Genomic DNA, 12,021 nt, shown 5'->3' with positions numbered 1-12,021 from the left:
ACCTTGTTATGTCTTATTTTGCTCAGCATAATATTTCTGATACTTACTCATGTGCTTGTGCCTTTTTTGGCAGAGCAATATTTCATTGTATGAAACTACCACAGTTCATTTTATCCATTTTCCTGTTTTGATGGACATCATTTGGGTTGCAACCAATTTGAAAGTATTATGAACAAAGTAGCTATGGACATTATTGTATAGTGTTTTTGGGAACCTGATTTTATTTCTTCTGAGTAGATACCTGGGCATGGAACTGCTGGATCATGTGTCAAATGGGCTTAACTTTTTAAGAATCTGCTAAACAATTGTCCAAAGTAGTTATGTGAAATAAGTATTTTTATCTAAATTGGATATCTAGTTCCTTTATTAAAAGATACTACCCTCTAAAGTCTTAAAGGATACTACCCTCTATCATCTCACAATTCCACCAGTAACTCTCCACATCTCTATCAGCAAAAGATTTCTATTTTATTTTTTATTATAGTTCTAGGGTTTAAAGGACCTCATGTATACTAAGCAAGTACTCTACCACTGAGCTATATCCCTAGCCCTGTTTTACTTTGAGACACAGATAGTCTCACTAAATTACCAAGGTTGACCTTGAACTTGAGATCTCCCTGCCTTAGTTTTCTGAGTTACTGGGATTACAGGCATGCACCACCACACCCCATCTCTAATTATTTTTGCCAGTCTGAGCAGGCTAAAGTGAGACGTCATGGTTACTGTAATTTAATTTACAGTTCCCTGTTTGCTAAAGATGACATCATAATTTTTTTGGTTAAGATCTCTGGAATATTCTAATGTGTGATTAGCGTTGAAAAACCACAGTATTGGAGGATAACAGGAGGAAGACAGATCTGATAGTGGTGGGTGATAGTATCAAGGTTGAAGGTGGGTGTTCATTATTTAGCATTGGGGAGACGTCTTTGGGGCTTTGAAGATCAATGAAAAAGACTGAAGAGAAGTAAAAAGGAATCTTTAGAAATATTGGGAAGAGATGGGTTTAAAGAGAGAAGTGAAAGCATTAAATTGTTCAGGATCAGGAACAAGGAACACCAAATGCACCCTTGCCCTCAGTCATCTTGCAAAGAGCCTGGGGGCTTCCATTTATCCTGTGGGCTCATTAATTGGTATGCATAATCACTTTTATGATTCAACTTGCAGATGGTCTTGTTTAAAGGGATCAACTTTCACTCATCTGGAAAGTGTTGCCATCCATCTTGGTTTACCCTAAAGATTTTGGAGTGATGTGTCTGCCTATGTGAAGGTCAGGTGTTAAATGAGTCCTGCAGCCACCTGTGTGGAGCACACAGACCTGCTTCCTCACTTACTGAGCACCTTGCTTCAAGAATGGATTCTGTGGAAGGAAGTAAGATGATGCCTAGGATTACCTGGGGGAAGGAGAGGCTTTAGGCAAGGTCTGGAGGCTTGTTCCAAGGAGGAATAGAGAAATAGAAATCCTGTGGAGTCATGGTGGAGAAAGTGAGTCTGGTTCCTGGTGGGGAGGAGAGCAGGGTGAAGGCTCCATTAGCGCGTATTTGTTATAACCAGTGTCCTTAGTGTTAACACAGGGATTGTTCTCCTGGAAACTTTAAAGGAGGAAGCCTATTGGGATGAACATTCACCTGCAGACTGTAGCCCAGTGTACGGGGTATTACTGATTATGGAAGAGGGGCAAAGAGAAGCCAGAGATGCCTGGAAGGAGAGAAGGTTTCCTTCCTGTCTAGACTCTGCTTAGAGCAAGCCTGTGAGAATGGCCAAAGTAGTTTTCCTTTAGAGGGTAGTATCAATAGTGTTTTCTTTAGAAGGCTAGTAGCAATAGTAGCAGCAAGATATAACTTCAAAAACTGTGAGACAGTGGTGGAAAAATTCTAATACAAACAGCCTGTGCCTCTGTGTGGGGGGTTATGGATCTAGGTTTGGGGACATGGCTAAGGTAAATCGTTTTCATAGACACACCAGGAAAAGATGGAGACCAGAAGGGGATGAGTTAATAGAGATGATGGAGGCCATCACGGTAACTGAGGTTGTCATTCCTTGTGCCTAAGGCAGAATTTATATCAAGATCTGATGTAATAATGCATCCCTTTCAATGTGATCTCAGGACAAACAATCAAACATGTTTCAGAATCCATGGAGTTTTGGAAGAAGCAAAACTAATCTATAGATGGCAAATCTATATATGGGCAAAAATTGAGAACAGGGGTGCCTCTAGGAAGGTGGGGGCAGAGATTGATGGAGAAGGGTAGGAGGGGCTTTCTCTGGAGATGGCAGTGTCCTGCAGTCATAAGGGCTTGGACACATGGGTGTATGCATTACATAGAAGTCCTCAAACTGAACATTTAGGATTCATATTTTTTTGGTGTAAATTATACCTCAAAATAAAAAGAAGCTATAGTCCCTCTGCCCTCAAATATTATGTAATCTAACAGAATGTTTTTCTTTAGTTCCCTAGTCTACTCAGATTATAAGGAATCAAGTTTTCTCTTAATTTTCTGAAACACTGATATTTCTTACTGTAACTAGAGGTTAAGAATTTCATTTCAATAAGAAGGTGCCTCCTCTGTTTAGCAACTAAAATAGTGTGAATATTCAGTCATTCATAAGGATTCCTGAAGAATTTTGCAGCTAGTGAAATTAGAGCTGCCTAATTAACTTAACAAATAATGAAAGAGGTAGAGCCTTTCCTTTTAGGCAAAATAAAGCCAACTCTGAATAGCTCAGGCAGCAGAACAAGTGAGAATAAACCTCACCCTCAGATTATGGGTCTTAGTGGCCAAAATCTGGTATTACAAATTCCATAGCATGGACCCAAGAAAAACTTGAAAAGTAACTGAAAGTTTGCAAAGCATCTCACTAAAAATGGATGAGGTTATGCATCAATTACTACTTCAAATAACATTTTCTGGCTGGCCAGAAAATATAAGAGAAATTCAGGAACTTTATCTCTTATTTAATAGGTAACAACTATGGCTACATTGAAGATGTGGAAAAAAGTTCTCTGTAACCCTCTCTGGTCTACAGTAGTTTGATATACTATATGCTTGTTTCACATATATGATGGATTGGACTTCGCACCTTCTTGGAGTTAGATGAGACCATGTGATTTGCTTTGGCAATAAAATTATGAGGTCAAACGATGAGTATTATTCACAGGAGGAAGCATTAAAGTAGGGTTGCTGTATTTAATAAGTAAAAATATAGGATGCCCAATTAAATTTGAATAATTTAATTGGATAAACTGTTAATTTTTTTAGTATAAGTATGCCTCAGGCAACATTTGGGACATACTTATATTTTAAAAAATTATTGTTTGTCTGAATTCAAATTTAATTGGGCATCCTATATTTTATCTGGTGATCCTATTTTAAGTGCCAGTGTGCCATTGATCATGTGCTCTCTATCTGTACAGCATGTCATTCATGCCATGCCATGGAGATGGTGGATGTTCCATTGGTCTGTGTCCCCAAGGGATATGTTAAGTAGATCCCCTTGCTGATCAGCTGTGAACTTGTATCATGTATGAAAAATAACCTTTGTTGGTTAAGCCACTGAAATTTTGGTTTTGGTGATTACTGTAGCATACCTTTGCCTATTCTGACTAATGCAGGTACTGCCTGATTATGTTATATCACATTCTTTAGGACCGATGTTTTGTGGTCCAGCAAGAGAGTGATTTTAGTTCATAATTAAATTATTGTTCTACCTCTTTTCCATTAAGGTGGATTTAGGTGAAGGTAAGATTTGCTTCTGTTGTGAAGAATTTCAACCAGCCAAATGCACAGACAAAGAAAATGCCTTGAAACTCTTTCCAGTTCAGCCTTGTAGTGCTGTTCATCTTCTCCTTAAGGTATGTTGAACATGTTCCAGCCTCACCAAGAAATATACCATTGTGCCCTTAATGAAGGCAACGTTACTTGAAATGTTCCTATCCTGTCACTGTCCTCAAATAATTAAGTTGCTGATCATAGATATGAGCAACCTCTTCATTAGTGACTCAGAGGCAGAATTGAGTATGGAAAGAACCACAGATTATTGTTTCTTTAAATTATGAATTTAAAATTTTTGAATACACAACTTTCTGTGTGTTGAAGAATTGTAAGTTAGCAAAAAATGGAAAGGAGCCTAACTATACATATATGTGTGCCCATGCATGCGTGGTGTAACTTTTAGCAGAGACCTTAAATTGCAAGCTCATTGTCATTGTTCTGCTGCTCATTGGTTAGCATGAGTGAATTATGGAGCTTTGTCAGATGTTGCTGTTCTGTGATGCATGGACTAAGAAGAGAGGTAGGCCAGACAATAATGGAGAAATTCATTATCTCATTTAATAGGTAACAACTACAATATGAAAAAGAAAACTTAAAAATAAATAACAGTTTATCTCAAAGAGAAATACAAAATTAATCGTTGTTAGGGAATTGCATATAAAAATTCAGTTCAGTGAGTGACAAAATCAGTTGGTGAACCTGATTTGTTGTTCGGATTGTTTACTGCAGATCTTTGTTTTGGTTTTATTTTTGTTGTGAGGAGGAATCTCTAAGCAGAGCAAGATAACTGTTGGAAGCTGCCAGCCCTGGGTTTAGTGGATGTAAAAATGGCCTGCTTTCTTTGGCTTCTACATATTTGATGGCTGAGTCACTGCCAAACTTTCTGAGCCAGGCCTTAACTTGGGGAAAGCCCCACGCAGGAGCCAGGACTGTGGCAAAAGAAACTTTTGGAATTGCCTTTGCTGCTGTGCTCAGAGGAAAGAAGTCTTGTTTATGCTCTGGTTGCCTTGGCCCCTGCTGTGCCCTAATTGGGTGCTTGGAGCAGCACTGCCAATTGCTCCTGAAATACAATAAGTGGCCACAAATTAAGCAGCCATGCTGTCCTGGTGGGAGGCTGGGAATCACATCCTAGGGAACACCAATTTCAGAAAATAACTTTGCTACTCCATTGGAAGGTGTGTTTCTAGATAGCATTCTGGTGCTTGCAGAAAGCAAGCATCCTTTGGTATTGATGGGGGGTTGGCTCCAGGACCCCTGAGGACACCAAAATGTGTGAGGTCCAAGACCATTACCTAAAACAGCATATCAGTTGCATAGAATCTACACATATCCTCTTGTATTCTTCAAATCATCTCTAGATTATTTTCTATACCTAATGCCATGTAAATATTATATAGTTATTGTACTGTTTAGGGCATGATGGCAAGAAAAAAATCTGCATGGTCAGTCCCTTTTTTTTTTTTTCCTGAATATTTTCTATCTTCAGTTGGTTGAATCTGCAGATGTGGAACCCAAGGATACAGAGGGCCAACTATAACATCATCATACCAGGTCTTTTTGAGACAGACAGCTTCTGAGATGAGTTTTAAAGATGAAAAAGTGCACACTCTTGCAGGAGGGTCATAATTACAGCCAGCCTTAATTTTGGTGACTTCCGGGAGCCAGACCCATCTCACACTTGTCTTTTCAGGGCCCTTGTCTCCCCAGGATGTTGTGCTTATGATTCAGATATGTTTTAACACTGCATGGTGGCTGTCTGCACTCAGGTGCTCCGTAGCAATGTTTTTTTTTCGTGTTTCAGAAAGTCCTCTTTGCCCTGTGTGCCTTGAACGCGCTGACCACCACCGTCTGCCTGGTGGCCGCCGCCCTGCGCTACCTGCAGATCTTCGCCACCCGGCGATCCTGCATCGTAAGTCTACGCCAGGAGCTTTGGGTGCCGAGTCCACGGAGCCGGCCCCTCGCCCTTTGGTGTGACCCATTGCTTTTCTCCCCTCGCCCTTGTGCTGACTCACCAAAGTGCCCTTTAATCAGGATGAATCCCAGATGTCTGCAGAAGACGTGGAAGATCACGGACGCATTCCAGACCCCGATGACTTCGTGCCGCCTGTGCCTCCCCCTTCCTACTTTGCCACCTTTTACTCATGCACACCGAGGATGAACCGCAGGTATGGTCCCTAAGTCCTGCTGCGGTTCTCAGTGGGGTCCTCCGTCTTGAAAACTGAGTCTCCAGAGGTCACAGCAAGACTCTGACTTTTCTTGGAAATATAGATGGATTGTGTTGTTTGTCAGGTTTCTCAATTCTCATTGTCTCTTTTCTCTTTTGTCTGAAAAACCCAATGAATCAGAAGAAAAGTCAAACCTTGACCTAAAGAGATACTTTTTTCAATTTCAATTAGCTTCCTAGAGAAAACTGACACCCAGGGAGATAACAATTGTAATTTGACATGATTGAAAGTCGCTGTTGCCCTGGAAACGCTCCCAGTTAGCCGAAATCGATGTTTCATTATAACACCATCAGCAGGTCCCAACAATCATGAAATTCTTCCCAGCCATTAAGAAAAGATTAATTATTAATTGCATTATCCTGGTTTAGGAAAATAGACACCTTGCTTATTTTCTTTTTCAAACTCCAGCTCAGATTTTTTTTTTTTAAAGAGAGAGTGAAAGAGGAGAGAGAGAGAGAGAATTTTTAATATTTATTTTTTAGTTCTCGGCGGACACAACATCTTTGTTTGTATGTGGTGCTGAGGATTGAACCCGGGCCGCACGCATGCCAGGCGAGCGCGCTACCGCTTGAGCCACATCCCCAGCCCTCCAGCTCAGAATTTGACCATCTTTTTTCAAATATCTGGAATTATCATTTGTAGAATAAAATGCCACCTGTATTTGTCTGGTTGTTACTGACTTCCAGAAATGAACCTTTAAGAACAACGCATTTAGTCATGCAGCAAACATACAGTCAATCCTTAGCTGCTTGCTCATTGCTGTGTTAGGTTTTTGAAATTCAAAATGAGCTAGACCTGCTTCCTTCCCTCCGATCAAGGAGTATACACCTCGGTCGTTAGAATGTGTGTTGAAGGATCACACTATGATCAAAAGAGACACTTGGGGTGCACAGAGGAGGTCTGCCTAACCTAGAATAGTGAGATGGGAATGGCTTCCTGGAAGAAGTGACCTTAAGCTGAGTTTAAACAATAAGCAAACTTATACTTAAGCCCCCAAAGAAAAACCTCTGCATTTGCAGTAAGACTAGTGTCTTGAACTTGTTATCCTGAGGGCTATGCATTTCAACTTTTTAATTTCTGTAGTATATGTAAAGTTAACAAACCGTTTTGGTGCCAGGCTTGTGGTTATTGGAAAAACATTTTCTAAAGTTCAGGGCAGCTATATGTGACTTTTCAAATGGGTCCCACTAGGCACTGTTAATGCTCTTCCTGACCTGTCCTACTAGAAAATCCTGAACCCCCTCCCTTCCCTGCCCAGACAGAGGCAGCAGTGATCACAAGCTGGAGAGGGTGTCAGCTGAGTGGACAGATGGCCTGGGGCAGCTGTGGGATAGCTCAGCCTCTCTTTGGGGAGTGGCCTTCTGGCATTTTAAAGCTTCAGGGGCCAGGGTAGCTTCCATAGTCTTGCAGGAAATGAACCAAGACATACAGTTGCTGAAGAGCTATAGCAACAAAACACAGATTATTTGGGTGCCACTGGACATATTTGCTAAAACTGTAGCCCAGTTTCAGGAAGTCTACAGAGGGCACGCTGGAGTACAGTGAAAACGACTGTTGCTTCATCGTTAGGAAGAGAGATGCCATCTTCAGTAAGAATCCTGGCTCTCTGAGCTTGCGGGTGAGCACTTGGTTGACCTCAGAGGAGGCAACAGACAGATTTGATTTCCTGCAGTGGCAGAAAGGGAGAGTGACTCATGTGCTTCAGGAGTCCTGCTGTCCAGCACATGTCCTGCAGTCTCCCCACCTTGCTTTCTCTTCTTCCCTTTCTCTTTTCTGCTCCACCATCTTGATGTTTGTCGGTATGGATTCCACACATTTTGGGGACCTGGGTATATTTTTATATTTGTTCTTCTGAGTCTTGAGACAGCCTCCGGTCAAATCCAAGTTGGGAGAAGACTGACATGCTTCTCGCCAAGGGCTTTACCATGTCCAGAAATTGGTAGGGCTCTGGGGGTCAGGGAACTCAAGCAAAATACCCTTGTGAGAAAGAAGACCCACCCAGTCTGGAATATATGCCTGGAGTTCTGGATCAAATCGCCAGTGGGCAAACACCCTCATTTTGTGCATTTCTGCAATATCAGAGTGCAGTATACTTTTCCTTTTAAAATGATTGAACTTATATTTAGATACATATTCTGTCAAAGGTATTTTTAAATTGGACTGAATTTGCTAGATTCACAGTGTAACTCAACTTTATAGATATTAGCTGTTCAGCCTCAGTTGTTGATTCTTATAAGCAGGTAGGCAAAGATATGCAGGAATGTTTTTGTCCATATTTCCATGGCCAGGTATGTCAACAGTTTTTGCACCAAAGAGGCCATCTATTTCTTGTAAGGTAGTAAGCCCTCTCAGAAGAGATTTATTTATTTAACTTCTATAAATACAACTACTTCGGGCTTTGGTATCTTCTTGAGAAAGGGCTTCTCAAGTTACTGTCATAAACAGAAGTCTGATTGCAGTTGAGGCTTCTGTCCAAAGATGGCTATCTACTTTGTGAATTGATTTGTAAGTAGAGGAGAGGGCTGTGTACCCCTACTCTACTACTCCAGGCTGTCCCCCATCCTTAGAAGTTGGCTTGTGCCAGGAATCAAAAAGGCAGCAGTTCTGCCACCATGTGCCCAGTGACAGGGTGCAGGTTTCCGTGGACAGCTGGAGGTCTTCGCTTGGTCAAAGGTGCCTTGGTTGCAGCATCAACCTGGGGTAAGTTGCCAAGGCCTATTTATAGCACAGAGTAGAGCATGTTTTGTGTCAGCTGTTGGAGTGACCTCTTCATTTTCAGGCCCATGATCAGTTTTCTTAGGGACTTCATGATGAATGTGAAAGAGCCCTGACTCTGGGAGTGTCTTTACAGGTAACCCTGGACTAGTCTCTTTCCGTTTCTGAGCCTCCGTTTCTTCATTCACCTGTGTTGTCCCACAGCTGCTGGGAGGGCAGTTAAGAGATAATGGACATAAAAAAACTTTCTTAAAACCAAAGTTCAGACTACTTTTCTTAGTCTGTATGTGCTACCATAGCAGAGTAACATATCCTGGAAATTTATAAAGAATAGACATTTATTCTTACAGTTATAGAAGAACTTATCAAGATAAAAGTGCTCAAAGGTTTGATCTCCGGTTCCAAGATGGTACTCTGTTCCTGTGTCCTCCAGAGAGGAGGAACATTGTGTCCTCACATGGCAGAAGAACAAAAGAGAACCTCCTTCCGCGAGCCCCTTTTATTGCAGCATTAATCTATTCATGAAGGTTCTGCCCTCATGACCTGAATCACTCTCCAGAGGCTCTACCTCCAACACTGTTGCGTTGGGGAATAAGTTTCCAACCCAGGAATTTGGGGGGACACATTCAGGCCATACCAGTGATGTTCTACTGTTATCAGTTGTGAGCTTTAAAATGTTCTCAGTATGTGTCCTACTCTTGAGAAACATTGAGCTCTTAATCTTATCTGGCAGCAGTTTTCTAAAGACCTTCATTCTTAATAAAAATCTGATTAACTTTCCCAGATAGAACAGGGCTTTAATCTCAACCACCGGGTCCATTTCCTTCTGCAGTGGTGCTTAATCCTGGTCATGCATTGAAATCACCCAGAAGCACTGGACACAAATAGGAACCTGAGCACACCACAGGCCGTCAGAGTAGAGCAAAAGCAACCTGCCAGTGTATAGCAGACCCCTTTGCCCCCGTGAATCCTTGTTTTCCCAAGGCAAGTAAAATAAAAAGTTGCTTGATAGGAAAGGAACTTCCCTTCTGCATCAACTCTAGAGTATCTCCCATAAATGGGGCTTTTGTAGTCAATGCAGTAATCACTGAGAAAGTCATTCATTTTGTGTTCTACTTACATAGACTGTATCTTCTCTTCCCTTCACATTTCCTTCTGAAGAGATTTTGCTGTAGTTTAGGGTCTAAAATGGAAGCCTACTTCTCTGACTTCTTGACCCTCAGCAAGGGTTCCTCTCTGAACATGTAGGTACCACTGGGTTGGAAATGTTAAAGAAAGACCTTGAGAGCTAACAAAACAGGCAAGCAAAGCTGGGGGCAGTAACTGCCTACACAGAGGACATGGTGGCCCTCTGCATGTGCCATTTGCTGAGGGGGGAAAGCCAAAGGTTTGTAAAGATTGGAAAGATGGTGCATGGGGTTATGCAAATGAGGACTGAAGACTGTCCCTCCAGGGGTCTAAAGGTCTCATTGATTAAAAAACCTGCCTAGTTCCTTAGTCAAAAAGAATCTTCAGTTAGATCCAGGAAGTGGCTCAGCATTTATGTGGTTCTTATGCAGCTTCAGCTGGAGAGGGAAGTTGGATGAGACCTGCTCACAAGTCCTTTTCTCAGGGAGAACATCTCCTGCAGGGTGACTTTGCTGGGACCCTCCCAATCCTTCTAGGCCAGGACCCTTTATGCTTGGCCCTTTGTTCAGACCGGATGAGTCCACCTAGACCCTGCTGTCCCCGCTTTCAGGACAGGCAGGGATCGAGATCGAGAGGAGTGTTCTCCCATTTCTCATTCTGCCAAATCCTAGATTTTAATGAGTTTTATTGTTAGGAAAAAAGAATATCACATTTTTTGACACTCCCCATTCCCTTTTTATTTTGTAAATGGGCACAAAGAATAAATGAACCAATTTTAAATCCAGAGAGCACTTCTTCCCCCAAAACAGTCCCCTGCATGTAACTGGCTCAGAATCTATCTTCTCATTATCTCTTGTTTTTTTTTTTTTTTTTTTTTTTACCTTTTTATTTTTCAAGAGCAGACATTGAACTTTTCCTATTATCTTTTTTTTTTCATTTTGTAATACTCTATAATCAGAGTATAGGTTTTCTGTTTTTTTTGTGTATTTTATAGTAATTATTTTAAAATTTATATTCTTCATTATCAAAGGCTTTTTTTTTTTTTTTTTGGTAGAATTTTCTACAAACACGGGCAGGAAATCTCATGGGTTTTTGTGTTTGTTTTTTATTTTGCTATTAGTGATCCCTTACTAATGGTGCAAGACAAACAAAAACCCCTATTATTTAGGCAGCACTTAAGATGAAAAAGCATATAGTTTTATTTGGGTGGGAGTAAGTCAGTTGGGAAAGAAAGTCTGTAGTTTAATAACTTTTAAATGATTAAGTGTGGGGGTTATAACACTTTTATGGGTAAATATTGGAAATATAAGTTTTAATAACTAAAGAATCCTCAGCCCTCCCCACTTAAAGAGCAGAAGTGGGAGACAATGAAGAAGAAGAGAGAGGTAACAGTGAAGGCCTGCAGGACTAGGGAATTCCTCAAGGGAGGAATTAAACCAAGAGAACAGCGGCCACCATTTTAATAAATCCACAGGGTATGTGGTACATTTGTCTTCTTCAGTCCACCTTCTCTAAATCCACACTGTCTGTTTTGGCTGAATGGGAGAACCTTCAAATATATTCCTTTCCTGAAATCTTGAGTTAGTTATAGCTTTGTGGTCGTTGTTGTTGGTGTTCATAACACAGATGAACTCAGGACCTTTCGCCAGTTTGCCACGCCCTCCTCCCCTCCCTCAGTTTCTGGCAACCACTCCTCCGTTTGCTGTCTCTATGGATCATTGTTTGCTTTTTGACTTAAAAGCATGATGGTGTTGCCTTTGATGTGTGGCCACTTGTTAGGAACTCTGGGAGCTCCATCAGGAGCAATGCAGATTGACCTCCCTCTCCTGGACTCTGATAGGGGCAAGTGGTTTTCCCCGTAGTCTAGAGGCAGAGGCCCATGTCCAGGAGCCCCTGCAGTCTGAGGCCCAGTCGGTAGAACGTGATTCCTTATGCCAAGATGCTCTTCCTAGGATGGTTGGTCCTGACATCATTCCACTGCCACACATCTACGGAGCTCGAATCAAAGGTGTGGAAGTGTTCTGTCCCCTGGACCCCCCACCTCCATATGAAGCTGTGGTGAGCCAGATGGACCAGGAGCAGGTATTGTTCAGAGTGTCTGCCTTTTGTACATTGACTGTAAACAGGCCACATGGCTCTCTCAGGGGAGACTGCCCTGCACATCATTTTAAGGAGTTCACTGG

At 41.6% G+C, this 12,021-nt stretch overlaps 1 protein-coding gene across 2 annotated transcripts in view; it reads left to right on the top strand.

Moving 5' to 3' along the window:
- The window catches only part of Entrep1 (endosomal transmembrane epsin interactor 1), a 60,947-nt gene that overhangs the window by 40,956 nt on the left and 7,970 nt on the right, over positions 1–12,021 (top strand). For both annotated transcript variants that reach the window (XM_021725619.2, XM_040285683.2), the window contains 4 exons: positions 3,722–3,850; positions 5,572–5,679; positions 5,802–5,935; positions 11,791–11,920. In XM_021725619.2, coding sequence (XP_021581294.2) covers positions 3,722–3,850; positions 5,572–5,679; positions 5,802–5,935; positions 11,791–11,920 — 501 coding nt within the window. The remainder of the gene's footprint in view (positions 1–3,721; positions 3,851–5,571; positions 5,680–5,801; positions 5,936–11,790; positions 11,921–12,021) is intronic.

This window comes from Ictidomys tridecemlineatus, chromosome 4 (assembly GCF_052094955.1).
Source record: "Ictidomys tridecemlineatus isolate mIctTri1 chromosome 4, mIctTri1.hap1, whole genome shotgun sequence".
In the NCBI taxonomy this organism is placed as follows: Eukaryota; Metazoa; Chordata; class Mammalia; order Rodentia; family Sciuridae; genus Ictidomys; species Ictidomys tridecemlineatus.
This window is presented reverse-complemented; position numbering and strand designations above follow the sequence as displayed.